Source organism: Panthera uncia, chromosome F1 (assembly GCF_023721935.1).
Source record: "Panthera uncia isolate 11264 chromosome F1, Puncia_PCG_1.0, whole genome shotgun sequence".
NCBI lineage: Eukaryota > Metazoa > Chordata > Mammalia > Carnivora > Felidae > Panthera > Panthera uncia.
In genome coordinates this window covers 5239290-5261851 of record NC_064813.1, presented here as the reverse complement: position 1 = coordinate 5261851, position 22562 = coordinate 5239290, and the positions used below count along the sequence as shown (strand labels likewise).

At 36.9% G+C, this 22562-nt stretch overlaps 1 protein-coding gene across 4 annotated transcripts in view; it reads left to right on the top strand.

Annotated features, from left to right (window-relative positions):
* Positions 1–22562, top strand: part of CATSPERE (catsper channel auxiliary subunit epsilon) — a 195191-nt gene that overhangs the window by 116274 nt on the left and 56355 nt on the right. For all 4 annotated transcript variants that reach the window (XM_049633805.1, XM_049633802.1, XM_049633804.1 and 1 more), the window contains 2 exons: positions 4222–4714; positions 15160–15634. In XM_049633805.1, the coding sequence (XP_049489762.1) occupies positions 4222–4714; positions 15160–15634 (968 nt within the window). The remainder of the gene's footprint in view (positions 1–4221; positions 4715–15159; positions 15635–22562) is intronic.

Sequence of the window (22562 nt, the reverse complement as noted above, 5' to 3'; positions counted from 1 at the left end):
CATCTCAGTATTATTCTTTAAATGTGTGTGTGTATCATATACTCTTTTTGTATATATGATACATTCATAATAAAATTATTAAATATGTGGTGTTTAAAATTTTTTTAATGTTTATTTATTTTTGAGAGACAGAATGAGACAGAAGATGAGTGGGGGAGGGACAGAGAGAGAGAGAGGGAGACACAGAATCCAAAGCAGTCTCCAGGCTCTGAGCTGACAGCACAGAGTCTGACACGGGGCTCAAACCCATGAACTGTGAGATCATGACCTGAGCCGAAGTCAGATGCTCAACTGACTGAGCCACCCAGGTGTCCCCTAAATATGTGGCATTTTTAAAGAAACACAAAGAAAATACGTATATACATACATATATATATATATATATATAATATTAGAGGTTCATTTTTTTTTACTTTACATCCAAATTAGTTAGCATGTAGTGAAACAATGATTTCAGGAGTAGATTCCTTAATGCCCCTTACCCATTTAGCCCATCCCCCCTCCTACAACCCCTCTAGTAACCCTCAGTTTGTTCTCCATATGTATGAGTCTCTTCTGTTTTGTCCCCCTCCTTGTTTATATACATATATATGTATAAATATATATATATATATATATATATATATATATACATATTTTTTATTATTTTTTTTTTAATATTGCCTTGGATGCCATAAAATACCATCCACATGATGGTTTAGAATCAGGGTTTAGAAAAGGTTATCCTTATAAAAGATACATTTTGTAGTAAAACAAGAAAGCAAAATAGAAGAGGTAGTTTTGGGCAGGACTTAAAAAACAGTAGAACATAAAGACAAGAGAATGGAAGAGGAACTCCCACGGGACATTAAGAGCACCAATAGTTCTGACAGGCAAACAGAAAGAACACACTTGAAATATAATATGGCAAGGGAAATTGAATAGGAAAAAATATGGAGATTCCCTGAAAATCATTTGGAATGGCTTGAATTTTTTCCTGGATATAATTAAGGGGCCATTGATGTTTCTAAGCAGAACAGCACTTAATGAAATTCAGTTTAAAGGAGATAAATTACAACGTGGCAGATTAAATACAATTGTTTATCTCCACTCTCCCCCATAATCTCAGTAAGATAGTTGCAAGCCTACAAGGAGAAGCAATGGGAAGGGAGGCAAGAAAGTAGAAAGCAGAGAGAGAAGTGGTAACTGACTTAGTAGAGCATGAAATTGTATTAATTAAGAGCTCACAGAGGGAATTCTAAAGTGATGGGGACCCCCCAGTGTGCCTTCAGTTCTTTCCTCCTGCTCTGCTCCCTGAATATGGAAACCTAGCATACATCCTGGCAAGATAGAAGAGGAGTTTTCTTTGTGTTAACTGATCAGACCTACTTAAAACAACTTAAATTGGAGTCGGAAAGGAAAAAAGCACGATGGAGCACATGGTGAGCAAGAAGTGTCCCTCAGAGCTGACCCACACACAACTTATTACAACTTCTCTCTTAAATATTAGACAACCAAAGACTAACAGAGAATTATAGGTTCCAATATGAATGCCAGACACCTGAATCAACAAAAAGAACAGTAGAACTCAGAGGAAACAACACATAGAGGGAGCCAAAGAAAAGATCACAAAAAAGTATAAAATCTTCAGAGAAAGAGAAGATATTATATACATAAAAGAAATTAAGATGTTATAAAATGGGAAAGAAGTAAGAAAAGAATTTTGAAACGTGTATGATCACCATAAAAAAATCAAACATTTGAAAACAAAATGATAGACGTGGAAAATTGAAGATGTGGTTTATATATACAATGGAATACCTACTTGGCAATCAGAAGGAATGAAATCCTGCCATTTGTAACAGCATAGATGGAACTGGAAGGTATTATGCTAAGTGAAATAAGTCAGTCATAAAAAAGACAGATATATGTTTTCACTCATATGTGGAACTTGAGAAATTTAACAGAAGACCACGGGGGGAAGGGAAGGGGAAAAAATAGTTTCAAACAGAAAGGGAGGCAAACTATAAGAGACTCTTGAGGAAAATAAACTGAAGGTTGATAGGGGGATGGGGGGCTGGGAAATGGGTGATGGGCATTGAGGAGGGCATTTGTTGGGATGAGCACTGGGTGTTGTATGTAAGCAATGAATCACGGCAATCTACCCCCCAAACCAAGAGCACACTGTATGTACTGTAAGTTAGCTAACTTGACAATAAATTATATAGAAATAGAGAAAGAAAGAAAGAAAGAAAGAAAGAAAGAAAGAAAGAAAGAGAAAAAGAAAAATAAAGGCAGTAAAAAAAAAATAAGGAAAAAGAAAATTGAAATGCTCAGTATGTCTTAGCTAGGCCTTGAGTGCTGGCTCCTTTCTAGGCCTTGTAGATAGGAAGTTATCCATTCAAACAAAATAGTCACCGATGCTTAGTTATAATGGGGCTATACACATATGAAATTATTATTATATATAGAATAATATATTTATATTTATATATATACATATGTGTGTGTGTGTATATATATGACAATGTAACAAAATGGTACTGATGATTTTTTTATGTTTATTTATTTATTTTGAGAGAGAGAGAGAGAGAGAGAGAGAGGGAGAGAAAGTGGGGAAGGGGCAAAGAGAGAGGGAGAGAGAATCCCAGGCAGGCTGTGCACTGTTAGTGCAGAGCCTGAGGTGGGGCTTGAACTCACAAACCATGAGATCATGACCTGAGCTGAAATCAAGAGTCAGATGCTTAACCAATGAGCCACCCAGGCACCCCATGATGATTTTAGAAATTGTACTTGAAACTGATGTTACCGAGTCAGTAGTGTGGCTTGCCAAAAACAGTAATTGCATTGAGTGTCATGGCAGCATGGTGATTTGGTGATAACCCTACAAATGCCCCAACATGGGCTGCCTTGACCTGCCAGGACCACAGTCCGAGTGGGCAGAATGCCATCACCCAGGTATGTATTCACTGAGGAAATATAAAACTCAAGAGATGTTCACTGAACATCTACAACCCGACATCTCCTCGATTGTCCTGCTAAGAAACTCTCCTTGGAATTTTTCACGACTTCTGAGATTCATGGTAGAATGCTTGTTTTCACAAATTCCTCTGTATGTCCACTCAAAAGATAGACCCAGCCCTGTTGAATAATAGAATACCAAGAAAAAAAGGGGGAGATCCTAAAATCTTAAAGAAAGGCAACCCATTTAAATAATAGCAAGAATCAGTGTATCATCTGGCTTTTCATTAGTAAACTTTAATACAAAAAGAAGGGAGAAGATGCCCTCAGAGCTCTGAAGTCTCTGCCTAATTTATCCAGTAGGTGTGTAAAATATTTTCAGATATTCGGGGGTCTTAAAATTTTATGTTCATATATTTTCTATTCACATATACATGAATGTACGTTCATATTTCACATTCGTATATATTTTTTATGTTCAATTTTATACTTTCACAGAGAGGTACTGAAGGATGTTCTTTAGCCAAACCAGAAAGATCAAAGCTCTGGACTGAGAACATGGTGCCTTCAGCCCAGAGAGTTATGAAGTGAACAAGTACTAGATGACCTGTCTTTACCACATGGAAAATATTAGGGAGCACCATTTCACCTCCTGGCACACTTAGGAAACAACAGATTTTCAAAATCAAATAATTATTAACTCTAAGAGAAGGATTATGAATATATATGTGTATATGTGAAGATGTAATTATAGTACAATAACTGGCTCAGTAGTAAACAATATTTACATAGTAAAACAATGTAAACCCTATAGGTTTAGCTAAACACTGTGATGTTGGAGAAGAGACGTATGGGTAGTTAAACTTTATGAGCAATACATCTTCATCTGTCATATAAGAAGCCAATAGATAATGTGTAAAAATTATATATTAAGAGAGAAGCATAAGAATATTTGAGAATTTGGAGACACACTGCAAATGAGAGAGCTGTAAGAGTCCAGATTGTTTTCCTTTGGGAACAAGAGTGAAGAATGTGGAGAAATGGGGCAGGGGTAGCCTTTTAGTGCTACTTAATTTGTTTCACCCAGATTTATGTTGATAAAAATAAAATTTTTTTAAAGATGATAAATGTCAGTAGTGTACAAAATGGATGACAAGAGAGGCCATTACATTTTTATACATTCTATGTTTATAATTTCTACACTTAATTCTAATATTTTATATACATAATTTTTATATTTAATTTTTACATTTTTAATTTTCATATTCTTCTTCTTCTTAGGACCTGGCATATTTCAGTGCCAATGACAACAGATGATGTGCTAAAGGAAATTAAAGGAAATCAAGTGGCTTTTCAAGACTGCTTTATTGCAGATGTTCTTTTCCTGCTGACCTTCCCTTTGTTGACAATGCCCGAGATTCCTGACTCTTTACCAATCACTTCACCGCAAGGTAGTCAGTTAATATTAGCCTGGGCTACTTGTGTTCTTTCATCGGTTGTGGTGGTAGCTGATATGGAGACCTTTCAAACAAATGATTCATTCCGTACTTGGACCAGAATCAGAGTGCCTCCAAACATTTTGACTGACGATGAGAGACACAACGTGTCTGATGTGAACATATCATGGGATGGAATATTTTTTCTAATAAATGGTATTCTTTACATCAAAACTTTTACTGCGTTCAAAAGACTGGGAAGAAATGAAAATCTTCCTGATGGTGGAATTATTGGCATTACCTCAAGAAAATGGTGTTGGGCCAGACATTTATTAAAGGTTAGTAAAAGATTATATATATATGTATAATATTAGACTTACACATTTAGACAAATTCACCATATCACTTAATTCCATGATATAAAAGAGACTATACTATGCAGATTTTGCAGCGCTATTTTATTTTTGGTGGTAAGTAAAACCATCTTCCTAACCTAAATTTTCAGAAGCCTCTGTTTAGAGATTCATTTCCAACAACAAAGAATGAAATAAATCTTGGTTGTTATTATGCAGAGTCATTTAATTATATTATGAGAGTTTTGTTTTACCTCGATGTGGGCAAAAGGCCCAAAAAACTATTTTACCCAAAGATATCATGTGCTCTCAAAATTGGATTAACTTTTCTTTTTGACAATATAGTGAATAAAATATTTTAGACATTCTGACAGGTGTGAGGTGATATCTCCTTGTAGTTTTGATTTGCATTTCCCTGATGATGAGTGATGTTGAGCATCTTTTCATGTGTCTGTTGGCCATTGGAGTGTTTTCTTTGAAAAAATGTCTATTCATGTCTTCTGCCCATTTTTTTAAGTTTTTAAAATTTTTATTTTTTAATTTACACCCAAGTTAGTTAGCATATAGTGCAACCATGATTTCAGAAGTAGACTCCTTAATGCCCCTTACCCATTTAGCCCATCCCCCCTCCCACAGCCTCTCCAGCAACCCTCTGTTTGTTCTCCATATTTAAGAGTCTGTTTTGTCCCCCTCCCTGTTTTTATATTACTTTTGTTTCCCTTCCCTTCTGTTCATGTGTTTTGGATCTTAAAGTCTTAACATGAGTGAAGTCACATGATATTTGTCTTTCTCTGACTAATTCATTTAGCATAATACCCTCTAGTTCTATCCACGTAGTTGCAAATGGCAAGATTTCATTCTTTTTGATTGCCAAGTAATACTCCATTGTATATATATACACCACGTCTTCTTTATCCATTCATCCATCAATGGACATTTGGGCTCTTCCCATACTTTGGCTACTGTTGGTAGCACTGCTATAAACATTGGGGCGCGTATGCCCCTTCAAAACAGCACACCTGTATCCCTTGGATAGATACCTAGTAGTGCAATTGCTGGGGCATACAGTAGTTCTATTTTTAATTTTTTGAGGAACCTCCATACTGTTTTCCACAGTGGCTGCACCAGCTTGCATTCCCACCAACAATGCAAAAGAGAGCCTCTTTCTCTGCAGCCTCGCCAACATCTGTTGTTGCCTGAGTTGTTAATGTTAGCCATTCTGACAGGTTCATGAGGTGGTATCTCATTGTGGTTTTGATTTGTATTTCCCTGATAATAACTGATGTTGAGCATTTTTTCATGTGGAGGTTGGCCATCTGGATGTCTTCTTTGGAGAAGTTTCTATTCATGTCTTTTGCCCATTTCTTCACTGGATTATTTGTTTTTTGGATGTTGAGTTTGACAAGTTCTTTAGATATTTTGGATACTAACACTTTATCAGATATGTCATTTGCAAATATCCTCTCCCATTCCATAGGTTGTCTTTTAGTTTTACTTATTGTTTCCTTGGCTCTGCAGAGGTTTTTATTTTGACAAAGTCCCAATAGTTTATTTTTGCTTTTGTTTCTCTTGCCTTAAGAGACCTATCTAGTAAGAAGTTGCTATGCCAATGTAAAAGAGGTTACTGCCCATGTTCTCCTCTAGGATTCTAATGGTTTCCTGTTTCACATTTAGGTCCTCATTTTAAATTTATTTTTGTGTGTGGTATAAGAAAGTGGTCCAGGTTCATTCTTCTGCATGTCACTGTCCAGTTTTCTCAACACCATTTGATGAAGAGACTGGGTTTTTTTTGCATTGGATATTCTTTCCTGCTTTGTCAAAGATTAATAGTCCATATAGCTGTGGATTCATTTCTGGGTTTTCTATTCTGTTCCATTGATCTATGTCTATTTTGGGGCTTATACCATACTGTCTTGATTACTACAGCTTTGTAATATATTTTAAAGAAAGAACAAATTTTAAAAACTAATTAGAAAGTGTTTTGAACTATGGGCACCTGGGTGACTCAGTTGGCTAAGCATCAGACTCTTGATTTCAGCACAGATCATGATCTCAGGGTTCATGAGTTAGGGCCCTGTGTTGGGCTCTGCACTGACAGTGTGGAGCCTGCTTGGGATTCTCTCTCTCCCTCTCTCTCTCTCTATGCCCCTCCACCACTCACGCTTTCTTTCTCTCAAAATAAATAAACACTTTTTAAACTGAAAGAAAGAAACTGTTTTGAACTGAAAGAAAATAGAAACAGAATATGTCAAAATTGGTGGGATGCTACTGAAGAGATACTTAGAGGGAAATTTATAATATTAATCCTCTATATTACAAAAGAAGAAATATCTCAAATCCATGATCTCTGCTTCCACTTTAAGAAACCAGAAATGATTTCAACCAAAAGTAAACAGAAGAAAGGAAATAAAAAAAAAAATCATTGGGTAAATTAATGGCATTAAGAAAAACAAAACAAAATAAAAACAGAAAACCCACAGAGAAAATCAACAAAACCGAAAAGCTGATTCATTGAGAAGATCCATAAAATTGGCAACTCTTTAGCCAGACTGAGGATAAAACAAAAAAGAGAAGACACAAATTGCCAATATTTAGAATCGGTGCAAAGTCTGCTGCTGCTAAAAAGACAGTAAAACAATGTTACAAACAACTATAAATACAAAGTTAAAAAGAATCTAAAACACATTCAAAACCATAAAATGGACAAGTTACTTGAAAGACACAAACTACCAAAGCCTCCTGAAGAAGAAACAGATGACAGGGGTGCCTGGGTGGCTCAGTTGGGTAAGCGTCCAACTTTGGCTCAGGTCATGATCTCGCAGTTTGTGAGTTTGAGCCCCACGTTGGGCTCTGTGCTGTCAGCTCAGAGCCTGGAGCCAGCTTCAGATTCTGTGTCTCCCTCTCTATCTCTGCCCCTCCCCCATTCATGCTCTGTCTCTCTCTCTCTTTTAAGAATAAACATTAAAAAAAAACTAAAGAAGAAACAGATGACATGAATACTCTTACATCAATCAAAGAAATTGAATTTGTTATTTAAAAACCTTCCCACAAAGAAACCTCCAGGCCAGGAGGATTTCATCAGTGTCCTGCTATATATTTTAAAAATAAATGATGCCAGTTCTAAATCAGAAAATTGAAGAGGGAGTAATACTTTTCAATTGATTCCATGGAGCAGCTTGTCTGATACTACAACCAAGAATAACATACCAGAAAAATATAAAACTACATAGCAATATCTCTCATAAAAAAAATTTTAAACTTCTAGGAAAAATTTTAGCAAACTAGATCCAACAATATATAGAAAGGAAAATATATCATGCACAGGTAGGGTTTTAGTTCAGGAATGAAAGAGTGGTTTACATTAGAAAATCAATCAACACGATTTACCATATTAGAAAACAACAAAAGAAAAACCATATGATCATTTCAATAGACACAGAAAAGCACTTGACAACATCCAATATACACAATTGATTTTAACAATCAGCAAAATAGGAATAAGAAGGAATTTCTTCAACTTAACACAGGACACTCATATAAAATGAATGGCTAACATTGCACATGATGGTAAAAGACTAGCCCACTTAGATTTAATGCAGTTATTGCTGTGGTTGGGTTTAAGTCTACCATTTTGGTATCTATTTTCTATTAACACTATATATTCTTTATTTCTTTTTTTTTTCTTGCCTTCCTTGCTTAAAATAAGGAACAAGGCAAGAATGTGTGCTCCTATTACTTCTATTCAACATTGTGCTGGCCATTCTAGTAGGTGCAATGAGTCAAGAAACAAAGGCATGTACATTGGAAAGGAAGAGTGAGACTGTCTTTATTACCAAACAGCATCATTAGATGTAGAAAAGGTTACAGAATATACAAGAAACCCATCAGGGCTAATAAATATGTTTACTAAGATTGCAGTTTACAAGATCAATATAAAAACTCAATTTTATTTCCATATGAAATATACAATTTAATTTTGCATAGGAAATATACAAGCATAAAAATGAACAATAATAAATTGAAACTTTAAGAAATACTATTTATAGTACATTATAAAATATTAAGTGCTTAGGGATGATTCTGACAAAAGATGTGCAAGTGTATACACACTTAAAGACTACAAAACACAAATAACCGTATGATTTCACTCATGTGGAATTTAAGAAACAAAACGAACAAGCAAAGGGAAGAGAAGGAGAGGCAGACCAAGAAACAGACCCTTAACTATAGAGAACAAACTTATGGTCACCAGAAGAGAGGTGGGTGGAGGAGTGATGGAAATAGGTGATGGGGATTAAGGAGTGATGAGCGCTGGGTGATATACGGAAGTGTTGAATCACTATATTGTACACCTGAAACTAATATTACACTGTGTGTTAACTCACTGGAATTTAAAAGCTTAAAAAAATGATACCACGCACACATACCACCACACACACTACACATATAACACACACACACACACACACACACACACACACACACACACATTACAAAATATTACTGGTGAAATAAAAGACTTAAGTGGAGAGATCTGTTCATGGGTGAGAAGACTCTGTTAAGGTGTCAATGCTTGAGAAATTCAGCACACATCAGTTAAAATCCCAGTAGGCTTCTAATAGAAATTGAGAAGCTGATTCTAAAAGTCATATGGAAATTCAAGAGAGAACCAAAAAAATTTCCAGATTTCCAAAAACAAATGCCATTAAAAATGTACGAGATCTTGGTTGAGACAAAAATAAAATATTATCAAAAATATTAATAAAGATCCGAATACATAGCTATATCATGTTCATGGATTAGAATATAGAATATTTTAAGCTTTTCAATTCTTCCCAGATTTATCTATAGATTTGATGCTGTTCCAGTCAAACTCCCAATGTTACTTTGTGGAGCTCAGTACACTGATTCTAAAATACATATCAAAGAGTAAAGAGCTGAGAGTTGGAATGGTTGGGTAGCAAAGTATTTCTTCTATCATACATCAAAATTTATTACAAGGCTATAGTAATTAAAACATAAAATATTTATGGCAGTTTTTTTTTCATTTCGTTCCACATCTCACCAACATTGGGTGTGTCCAATCTTTTATTATCTAAACTCTTCTAGAGGGTATGCACTAGCTTTCTTATGTTTCATGCTTATATGGTGCATTATTTTTATCCTTTTACGATCAATCTGTCTGTGACTTCATACTTCTTATACACTGCAGTCTTGCTTCTTCTCCAGTGTGACAATATATGCTTTAAAATTATAGTATTCAGGGGCACCTGGGTGGCTCAGTTGGTTAAGCATCTGACTTCGGCTCAGGTCATGATCTCGTGAGTTCACGAGTTCACGAGTTCGAGCTCCATGTAAGGCTCTATTCTGACCACTCAAAGCCTGGAGCCTGCTTCAGATTCTGTATCTCCCTTTCTCTCTGCCCCTCCCCTGTTTGCGCTCTCTCTCTCTCTCTCTCTCTCTCTCTCTCAAAAATAAATAAACATTAAAAAAATATTTTAAAAGTTATAGTATTCAGTCCACCTAGATTTAACATAACTACTGCTATGGTTGGAGTTAAGTCTTCCATCTTGGTATTTGTTTTCCAGTAACCCCACATGTTCTTTGTTCCTTTGTTTCTCTCTTCCTTCCTCTGAAGGAATCATGTTTTTTTCAGTATCTCTGTTTTCAACTGTGTTCATTTTTTTTTGTTGTTCAAGATCTTCTTTGTAGTGATTGCACTTGGCTGTACAGCAATCTTTTTGTTAAGGCTATTTATTTATTTTAAGAGAGAGTGTATGCACGTGCACATGCATGAGTGGGGAAGGGGCAGAGAGAGAGGGAAAGAGAGAGAATCCCAAGCAGGCTTCCTGCTGTCAGTGCAGAGCCCAATGCAGTGCTCAGTGTCATGAACTGTGGGATTATGACCTGAGCCAAAACCAAGAATCTGATGCACAACAGACTGAGCCACCCAAGTGCCCCATAATAATCATCTTTAATTTATCAGAGTCTAATTTCAAGTAGTATATACTTAACAACAGTGTAAGAAACTTATGACTGTATGGTTCCATTTATATCCCTCCCACCCTTTATATTCTTATCTCATATTTTACTTCTAAATATGCTATAAATTTCAAAATACATTGTTACTATTTTTCCTTTAAAAAGGTCAATTGTCAGGGGGCCTGGGTGGCTCAGTCAGTTAAGCGGCTGACTGATTTCGGCTCAGGTCATGATCTCATGGTTTGTGAGTTCGAGCCCCACCTTGGGCTCTGTGCTGACAGCACAGGGATTCTCTCTCTCCCTCTCTCTCTGCCCCTACCCTACTTTGTGTGCTCTCTCTCTCAAAAAAAAAAAAAAAAAAGAAAGTAAATAAATGAATTAATAGTCAATTGTGATAAAGATATATAGATATATAGATATAAACCGATGGCAAAATAAGTCTTTATAGATATATTCTCCCAGGCATGCTTCATTTCTGTTTGCATATCCAGAGTTCCTCCTGAATCCATTTCCCTTCTGCCTGAGGAATATCTTTGAATTTTCCTATACAACAAGTTCTCTCAGCATTTGTCTGTATAAAGGTATCTTTATTTTTTGGCCTTCATTTTTGAAGGGCATTTTTCACTGAATACAGAATTATAGGATGACAGCTGGGTTTTGTTGTTTTTAAAGCAATTTATGATGACATCGTTCCATTATCTTATGGCCTCTATCATTTTGGGGAAGAAGTCAGCCATCATTCATGCCATTGTTCTCATATATACAATGTGTCTTTTTATCTGTCGCTGCTTTTAGAATTTGCACGTTATCTTTGGTCTTCAGCATTTTTATTATGTATTATTCATTGGTAGTTAGGTGTGATTTCCTTTGTGTGTATCCTGTTTGTGGTTCAACTGAGTCTCTTGGGTTTCTGGGATTATGTCAGTCATTAATTTGGGGATGTTCTTGGACATTATCTCTTCAAATATTTCTTCTGCACCATTCTGTTTTTCCTCTCCTTCTAGGGTTTTAAAAATGCATATATGACACCATTTAATATTGTCCCACAGACCTCAGTCTGTTCATTTTGTGTTTACTCTACTTCTTTCTTTGTATTTCAGTTTGTATATTAACCTGTCTTCAAGCTCACAGCCCCTCACCTCAACTTTTCCCACTTTACTCTTCAATGCGTCTAATAATTTTTTTATTCCTGATGTCAAATTTTTTTTATTTATAACATTTTCACTTTGTTCTTTTTTATCATTTACATATCTCAGCTGAAAGTCCCCATCTCTGTACTCGCGTTGCCCATCTTTTCCAGTAGGTCCTTCAGTATTTTTATCAGTTATTACTTCTTTAGCCATACCTGGGCTCTTAGCACTGACAAGATTCCAGGGATCTCTTCATACTTTACAACTGGCCCACCACCTTTCCAAACTCGAGGACAGCTGTCTCTGCTTTATAGTCTAGCTGCCAGCTTTTGATCGCTAAGGAATTCTCTTTCCTCATCTGCCCTGGGATTTTCAGGCATTGGGAGATCTCTCTCTCTCTTTCTCTTTCTCTCTCTCTCTCTCTCATGCTTCCCTGTCCCCAGTTGTGGCAGGGAGGCTGCCTTACACTTTGTAAAGGCCAAGCATGTCTCAGAGGGAGAGTCTCTCAACCCCCGTATCCCACTCCCAGCCTATGGTAGCTGAGAATCCAGAGTACAGATGGATTTCTCTCAACTTTGCTGCCTTGCAGCCTGCCCCCTCCCTGTCTTCAGAGGATTACTGCTTTATTTTTGGGAGAGTCCCTGAATGCCTCAAGGGGATCTCTCAGCTCCCTGGCCTTGTCCCAAAACCTTTGGCTTACTACACCTATGCACTAGGTGAAGATCTATGGGAAAGTTTGTGGGTGGGTAAAAACTCATTCCATGGCTGAGGCTCCTTGGAATTCCCATATGTCATATTTATGATGGATTCCTCTTCCCATCCCTCTGCCAAGAATGAGCATAACCTTGGGTCTTCTCTATGAGAGGCTCATCACTTTGTTTCTAATATATTTACTCTTGGAAGATCATCTCACACTCATTTAAGCAACACAAGCTCTAGACTTTTTTTTTCAGTTTTTATTTTTTTTCTTATTTTTAAAAAAATGTTTTTAAAGTTTAAATACAAATTAATTAACATATAGTGTAATAATAATTTCAGGAATAAAATTTAGTGATTCATCACTTACACATAACAACCCAGTGTTCATCCCAACAAGTGCCCTCCTTAATGCCCCTCACCTCTTTAGCCCTTCCTCCCACCCAAACCCTGTCAGCAACCCTCAGTTTTTTCTCTGTATTTAAGAGTCTCTTATGGTTTGTCTCCCTCTTTGTTTTTATATTAATTTTGCTTCCCTTCCCTTCTGTTCATCTGTTTTGGATCTTAAATTCCACATATGAGTGAAATCATAGATTTGTCTTTCTCTTACTGACTCATTTCACTTAGCACAATACCCTCCAGTTCCATCTACGTAGTTGCAAATGGCAAGATTTCATTCTTTTTGATTGCCGAGTAATACTCCATTACATATATATATATATATATATATATATATATATATATATATATACCACGTCTTCCTTATCCATTCATCCATCAATGGACATTTGGGCTCTTTCCATACTTTGGCTATTGTTGATAGTGCTGCTATAAACATTGAAGGGTGCATGTGTCCCTTCAAATCAGCATACATGTATCCTTTGGATAAATACCTAGTAGTGCAATTGCTGGGTCATAGGGTAGTTCTATTTTTAAGTTTTTGAGGAACCTCCATACTGTTTTCCAGAGTGGCTGCACCAGTTTGCATTCCTACCAGCAGTGCAAAAGTTGTCCTCTTTCTCTGCATCCTCGCCAACATCTGTTGTTGCCTGTGTTGTTAATGTTAGCCATTCTGGCAGGTGTGAGGTGGTATCTCATTGTGGTTTTGATTTGTATTTCCCCAATGATGAATGATGTTGAGGATTTTTTCATGTGTCTGTCAGCCATCTGGATGTCTTCTTTGGAGAAGCGTCTATTCGTGTCTTTTGCCCATTTCTTCACTGGATTGTTTGTTTTTTGGGTGTTGAGTTTGATAAGTTCTTTATAGATTTTGAATACTAACCCTTTATCTGATATGTCATTTACAAATTTCTTTTCCCATTCCTTCAGTTGCCTTTTAGTTTTGCTGATTGTTTCCTTCGCTGTGCAGAAACTTTATATCTTGATGAGGTCCCTATAGTTCATTTTTGCTTTTGTTTTCCTTACCTCTGGAGAAATGTCAAGTAAGAAGTTGCTGCAGCTGAGGTCAAAGGGGTTGTTGCTTGTTTTCTCCTCAAGGCTTTTGATGGCTTCCTGTCTTATGTTTAGGTCTTTCATCCATTTTGAGTTTATGGATTTGAGTGTATGGTGTAAGAAAGCGGTCCAGGTTCATTCTTCTACATGTCGCTGTCCAGTTTTCCCAGCACCACTTGCTGAAGAGACTGTCTTTTTTCCATTGGATATTCTTTCCTGCTTTGTCAAAGATTAGTTGGCCATACGTTTGTGGGTCCATTTCTGGGTTCTCTAATTCTGTTCCATTGTGTCTGTTCTTGTGCCAGTACCATACTGTCTTGATGATGACAGCTTTGTAACACTGTTTGTAGTCTTGAATTGTGATGCCTCCAGCTTTGCTTTTCTTTTTCAAGATTGCTTTGGCTATTCAGAGTTTTTTCTGGTTCCATACAAGTTTTAGGATTGTTTGTTCTAGCTCTGTGAAGAATGCTGGTGTTATTTTGATAGGGGTTGCATTGAATGTGTAGATTGCTTGGGTAGTGTCGACATTTTATCACTATGTGCCCAAGAGACTCCTTTTGACAGTCATGAAAATAGAAGTTACATATTAAGTAAAAATCTCTAAGAATTAGAAACAATTGGGAAGAAGAGACAGGGGAGAAGAGGGATCTTGGCTTGCTAAATGAAATTAGGCCCACTGAATTTCAGACACAGCAGTCTCTCTAACAGCCTGTGTTCATAAAAGGGTAGTATTGATCCAAAGTTTTAAGTTCTCTCTTCTCTTGATCTCATATCCAAGGAAGCTATCATTCCAAAAATAACTTCATGTTTGAAGTGTCTTTATATCTTGACCGTAGTGAACATCAAAAAGGCACTCCTGGCCAGAGTGGATAAATACATAAGAAAAGAGAAGGCTGATATTCTCTGGGGATTTAAAAGGGAATTAAAATTAATTATGTCTATAGATAAAGAATAAAATTACTGAAATAACTTATATTTATGAATATATATAATATGATATATTTCCATGTAATGTATTTCAATGCCTGGAGTATTATTCAGAAATACACTAAGAGTCCAACCTTAATAGTTACTACATTTTATTTTTAAATATAGCAAATTAGAAGACAGGAATTGTAAGGACCATCCCTAAAACAAAAGATCTTTAAGTTATTTTCCATTTTGTTACAGAGTAAAATAAGAAGTATCTTCGCAGTCTGGACCAAAAGTGAACTTTATCTTGGATATCCTCTTCTTAAATTTATGAAAATAATGACTACTGAAAAACTGAAAAGCCTTCTAAATATATCACCAACCGATACACTAACTATACACAATGTTGAGTATCCAGGACACCCTTTGGAGATTGCCTTGTTATTAAGTTACTGCTCTGCATGCACAGTCAACAAAAAGATTTATGTGGTAATATATAATGAAGATACAGAGCAGTGGATGAACCAAGACTTTGCATTAGATGTCCCTAGTGACACTTTTGTAAATGCACATTTTCTATATTCAGCACTTCCAGAATTAGTACTATGGGACAAACATAGGGTCTACTATTGCTATCACAATTTCACCGAGACTGGAGTCATCCAAACACCTACAGAGTTTGGAAACTTATCAAGGTTGTCACAGAACAGCACCATTCATGTTATTTTCATCGGTGAGCCATTCTCAGTCTGCAAAAATTTATTCTAGATTTTCTAGTAGATACCTTCCTTCCGAAGATGTAACAATTATAAATGCACTAATATATGGGTATATGGGTAGAGAAAGGTGTACTTTTTACTGCCTAAAAATGGATATGTTTTAAGCTCCACTAAGGTCAGTTATGATCTCACATAGCAAAATGGCCAACTCCAGTTCTGGGGTTTTTTTTCCCGTTAGATTCATTTCGGTCAATCAGCACATACATATGCATTTTAGTGTTGGAAGTGATATGGTGTTGTATTCATTTCCTAGGACTCCTTAGGGCTACCACTAGCTGGGTGGCTTCAAACAACACGAATTTATTGTCTCAATTTTGGAGGCTAGAAGTCCACATTCAGGGTATCAGCAAAGCCATGAATTCCCTCTGAATGCCATGAATTCAGAATCCCTCTGAAACCCAAAGGGGAATCTTTCATTGCTTCTTCCCAGCTTTTGGTGGCTTTCTGGTAAACCTGGCCGTCCCTTGGCTTGCAGCTGCATCATCCCAACCTCTGCCTTCATCACGATGTCACATTCTCCCTGTGTCCTCACACGCCAACTTGTTGTAAGGACACCAGGGCCCACCCTGCTCCAGGAGCACCTCATCTTAACTGATTGCCTCTGTAATGACCCTATTTCCAAATAAGGTCACATTCTGAAGGAGTACTGGGAATTAGAACATCAACATATCTTTTCTGAGGGGACACAATTCAAGCTATGGCACATTTTGTAGAGTTAAGTGGACCTGTATTCACATCCATGAGCAAGTCATTGAACCTTTCCAAGCTTCAGTATTCTAATCTAGAATGTAGGGCGGCTGTGTCAACTGGATAAGAGATTGTATGTAAAATGCTTAAAATAAAACTGGGCGCATGGTAAACCTTCAGCTAATAGTAGTTATTCTTGATCTTGTTATTCCTGAGGTAGCATACTAAACATTATAGGCAATGCTGAGAAATAGGAAGTGCAATCCTCAAAAAGCCTAGTTAGGAGGTAACCCCAAACATGGAATTTAAAGGAAATGTCGCTGTCATTCATAATCAGTCTTTCTTGACCTCTATCACCCTTCAACTTCCAACCTTTTGATTTTTATGTTCCCTTTTACAACAAAACTCTAAAAAATATTGCCTAGTTTCATTTTTTCCTCTTTCCTCCCTTTCTCTTGAAGGCACTCTAATCAAATATTCCATGGAAACTGCTCTTGTTAAGGTTCTCGATGACCTCCACTGTGCTAACCCAGTGGCCAATTTTCAGCCATCTTCCATGACCTGGCAGCAGCATTGGAAACCACTTAGCAGGGCCTTATTCTTGAAATACTTTTTCTTTTTGAAGTTTATTTTTTACTTTTTATTGAAATTCTAATTGGTTAACATACAGTGCAACAATGGTTTCAGGATAGAATTCAGTGATTCATCACTACATACAACACCCAGTGCTCATCATAACAAGTGCCCTCCTTAATGCCCATCACCCATCTAGCCCATCCCCCACCCACCTCCCTCCATCAATCCTATTTGTTCTCTGCCGTTAAGAATCACTTTTTACCTCTTTTTACCCCTTTCAACATGTCCATGTTTTGTTTCTTAGCTTCCACATATGAGTGAAATCATATGGTTTTTGTCTTTGGCTTATTTTGCTTAGCGTAATATACCCTATCTCCATCCATGTCATTGCAAATGGCAAGATTTCACTCTTTTTGATGGCTGAGTATTATTCCTTTGTGTATATATACACCACATCTTCTTTATCCATTCATTAGTTAATGGACATTGGGTCTCCCTCCATAGTTTGGCTATTGTTGATAATACTGCTATAAACACTGGGGTACATGGACCCCTTTGAATCTGCGTTTTTGTATCCTTGGGGTAAACACCTAGTAGTGCAATTGCTGGATCATAGGGTAGTCCTGGTATTCGCTTTTTGAGAAACCAGAGTGGCTGCACCAGTTTGCATTCCCACCAACAGCACAAGAGTTTTCCCCTTCAAAATGCTTTTTTTCACCTGACTTTTGGGCTATCGCTTTTTTACTCTTCCCACTACCTCACTGGCTACTCCTCCTCAGCCTCTTTTCCATCTTCATCTTCCTGATTCCCAAATGGAGAGGCACCTCAGGGTTTGGTTTTCAGGAATCTTCTGAGTTCTGTTTACATTTGCTCTGCCCTCTGGCCATAAGCCCTAGCCTCAACTCCAGGCCTTATTCCCAGCTGCCTTCAGCATACCTTCACTCGGATGACTAGTAGGTATCTTAGATTTGACATCCAAGAACGGATCCCTGAGTTTCTCACTCCTATCTCAACCTGCTCCTTGCCTAGTCCTTTCCTGTCAAGTAAATATCACCTCTTCCTGTCTTCCCAGGCACAAACCTTGACCTCATCCTCGAATCTTTCCCTTTGACATCCCACAACTAATCCACGGGCAGCTCCTGGTGGCTCTATCTAAAAAGTCTATCTAAAATCTAACCCCTTTCCACCATGCTCACTCCAGTCCAAGCCAGTGTCCTCTCCAGCCCATACATGTAAGAGCCTTTCATGTGCTCTCCCTGCCTCCACCAGATTAGAGTCACTGGGAAGCTAGCGTGAGCCTTTCAAAACATGCAAAATCACATTACTCCTCAGCTTAAAACCCTCATTTGGCTTCCTGTATCACTCAGGATAAAATCCAAAACTGTTACCATGGCCCGAAAAGCAGTATGTGGTTTGGCCCCAGACTCTGATGTCATCTATCACTTGACCCTTTGTTCACTGTTACCTAGCTGCAGACTGGCCTCTTCGCTGTTCCCTGGTTACCTACTGTTTCATATGCCAAAAGCGTTGTTCACATTGATGTCTACATGACTCTTAACATTGGATTCAGGTTTAAGTCCAAATGCCAGCTGTTTGGAGAGCTCTTCCCTAACCCTGACCTAACTCCCATGCTGTGTCCCTTACACTTCTTCATTTTGTTCACAGCACTTCTCATCTAACAAATTACACGTGTACTTATTCATTAACTGAATCTTCCAACAAAAAACAAACTTTGTGTGACTTTGTTATATTTCCTGCTTTACCCACAGTGTCTAATATAGTATATAATAGGTACTTTTTTGAATAAATGGATGAACATGTATTCATTGAACATGCACTATTTGCGAGATGCTCTTCTGGGAATTGGAGATAGCATGGAAATTGGACATAATCCCCACCCTTTCAGCACTTACAAAATTGCAGAGGATAAAGACAAGTAAACCTACAAACAATGCAACATGGCTAATGCTATAACAGAGCCAGTATTGGGCGCTACAGAATCACATAAATTGAGTACCTTTCTCAAGTCTGGGGTGGGGTTGGGGAGATACAGAAGGCTTCCTTGGAGAAGTGATGTCTAAGCTGAGGCTTGGGAAATGGGTAGAGGTTAGGTAAGCAGTGAAGACAGCAATGAAGACAGTGTACCCAACCACCCAGAGACAGAGACAACAGGTACAACCCAGGACACGAAAGACCATACACTGCTGAAACAGAGTTCTCCAGAGAAAAAAAGAAGTCTCCCCTGGAGAAATGAAGTTCAGATTATGAAAGTCCTCACAAGCCATGTGAGAAAATTGGACCTTCTCCTGCAGCCTGTATAGGGAATTCTAAAGAGTTTTCAGCAAGAGAGAAGCAGCATATTTGTGTTTTTAAAAGACCGCTGGCCACCATGATAAGGAGATAAGGTTAGAATAGTAAATTGGGGATAGATTTTATTTTTTACTTTTTTTATAGAAAATATTTTTTTAATGTTACATTTGTCCCAACACAGCATTCCACTAACATATCTGTATGGGTATGTGCATTTTACACAAGTGTATAAAAATGTATATGTACATTTTTTAATTTAAATTTTGGTTAGGGGGCGCCTGGGTGGCTCAGTAGATTAAGCATCTGGCTTCAGCTCAGGTCATGATCTCACCTTTTGTGAGTTCAAGCCCCGCATTGGGCTCTTTGCTGACAGCTCTGCTTCAGATTCTGAGACTCCGTCTTTCTCTGTCCTCCCCCGCTCATACTCTGTCTCTCTCTGTCTCTCTCTCTCTCAAAAATAAATAAACTTTAAAAAAATTTTTAATTTAAATTTTAGTTAGTTAACATACAGTGTAATATTAGTTTCAGGAGTAGAATTCAGTGATCCATCACTACATACAACACCCAGTGCTCATCCCAACACTTGGGGATAGATTTTAGAGGGACCTTAAAGTCTGAATGTTGTACTGAAGGCCATTTGGAAACACGGAAATAAAAAGCTTAAACAATTCATAAACATGAAATATGAAGTCAAAAGCCTTCCACCTTCACCATTTTCATTCCTCAAATAACCCACTATTCAAAAGTTCCTGTGAATTTATTCAGACTTTTGAAAAAGAAAATTCAAAACATAATAAGCTGTATTTTCAAAATATCTAATACACATAAAAACTATGCCACTTTCACTGCCACAGTGTTCATGGTTTAACTGTACTATTATTTAGACCAATAGGAGTATAAACAGATATTTACATAGATAGATATCAGACTTCATTTCTTTTGCTACTACAAATAATGCTGCAGGAAATGTGCTTCTATATATGTATATGTTTTCTACACTTGTACAGGTATTCTTTGATATAAGTTATTAGATGTAGAATTCGTGATTCAAAGCTCTGAATATTCAAAAAATCAATAAATCTTTCCAGTTGCTCTCCAGCAAAAGTTGCCACAGTCTGTTTCCCCAAAAGTATTAGAAAATGTATATTTTCATATGACATATTTGATATTTACCCACAGTACAGAAAAAAATGGGTAATTCTCATTTTAGGACTCATTTTATAATTAGAAGTTATATCTAGTTTCATGTGTTTATTGGCCATATTCTTCTATGGATTGTCAGTTCTTACTCTTGAGATATTTTTGCATGGGGTTATCTATTTTCTTATTGATACTGATATGGTCGTTACTCACAGTGTATATTCACCATTTATCTTTGACATGTATTGCAAATATTGTCTCTTGTGTGTAATTTCTTGTACCTTTTTGGAGGGATTTGGTATTTAGAATTTGTGTTTTTGTGTAGTTAAATTTGTTAATATTTTTACTTGTGACTTTGGATGTAATGTCATAATTTGAAAGGTCTTTCCAATTACAAAAATATTACTAAGTATTTTCTTTTATCATTTTTACTTTTCTAATTTGCATATTTCAATCTTTAATTCATCCAGAATTGTGTTTGGTATAAGTTAAGAATTTCGTTCTATTTTTTGTCTTTATGTCTTTCACTGAAAGCTGATGTTGCCTTCAAATCACTCTTCTAGAAACCAACCCTTACCCCCCAGATTTGAAATACCACCTTCCTTATCTATTTATTACTCATGTCAACCAGGTTCATTTTCTAGGCTATTCTGTTCCACTCCTACCTGCATGAGCTCTCTGTCGTTTTGATTACTGTAGCCCTAATCTCCTAACACACCACATAATTCACTTATTTTCATGTCCTATTGACTGTATTCCTGAAGGAATGTAAGTTACACAAGAGGGAGGACTTTCTGGGTTTTCCCCTAATGTATCCCCCACAAGTTTCTAGAACACTGTGTAGCCAGAACAGGCATGCAATTTATTGAAGAGATGATGATATGTGTGCAATATTAGGTCTTCGCAAGCAGGAATGTTGTACACTTCATTATTTGTATTTTCTCTAATTGGTTTCTTCAAATATCCCATCTCTTTAGTCAATTTTAGAAGTTTGTATTTCCTTAGGAAATCATTCATTTTATCTGGATTTGCTACTTTATTGGCAAAGGTTTTCCATTTTAATTTTTAGATTGCTTATTGTCTGTAATAGTATTCTCTTTCTTATTTATAATGTTGTCTGTATCCCACCCCTTATTAATTTGGCTCACAAGATATTGTTTATTGTGTTTAGGGGTGGTTTTTTTTGGCTTTGTTTTCTTTCTTTTGAAAAGTACTCTTAGTTTATTTATCAAATCTGCTTTCTATTTAATTCCTTAATTTCTGCTTTTGTCATTATTGATTTTTCACTTGTGCTTTTTTTTTTTTTTTTTGTAACTTTGGTGCTCTGTGGCCTGCTTCTTATGTTAAATGATTAGTTCATTTATTTTCAATCTTATTTTCTAAGCATTTAAAGCTACAAATAAGCATAAGGCTATGAATTTTTCTCACTACGGCTTTATCTGCATCCCCAAACTTTTATATACAGTGTTTTTAATCTCATTATTTTAAAGTCATTCCTAATTTTCTTCTTAATATTTAATCCAAAATTCATTTAATAATGTTTCAATGAGCAGCGAGATAAGCAGAAGAGAGAGTGCCATATAGCACACAGAAGGGACACCTAATTCAGATTTATGACATCAGAAAAGTCTACACAGAGGCGCCTGGGTGGTTCAGTTGGTTAAGTGTCCAGCTCTTGCCTTTGGCCTAGGTCAGGATCTCATGGTTCATGAGTCTGAGCCCCCATCAGGCTCTGTGCTGACCCTGTGGAGCCTGCTTAGGATTCTCCATCTCCCTCTCTCTCTCTGCCCCTCCCCCACTCATGATCGATCTCTCTCTCTCTCTCTCTCTGTGTCAAAAATAAATAAGAAAACATTAAAAAAAGAAAAAGAAAAGTCCACACAGGGGAAAAGCCCTCTAAACCAAAACCAGGGAGAAGGTACACAGTAGAAAAATTGGATCAATGGTCAGGATGAGAGTTGAAGTAGCAAAGACCCAGAGGTGCAAGAGAACATGGCAAGTTCGTGGAACTGAAGTTAATTGTGTATGACTAGACGGTAGAGGGTGAGACCAAAAGTGGCAACAAGGCTGGTGGGAGAAGGCAAGGACCACGTCACCAAGTGACCTGGACACTATATAAGATCCTAAAGCAATATGTGTTTTTTGTTTTGTGAGATTTTAAACCTTATA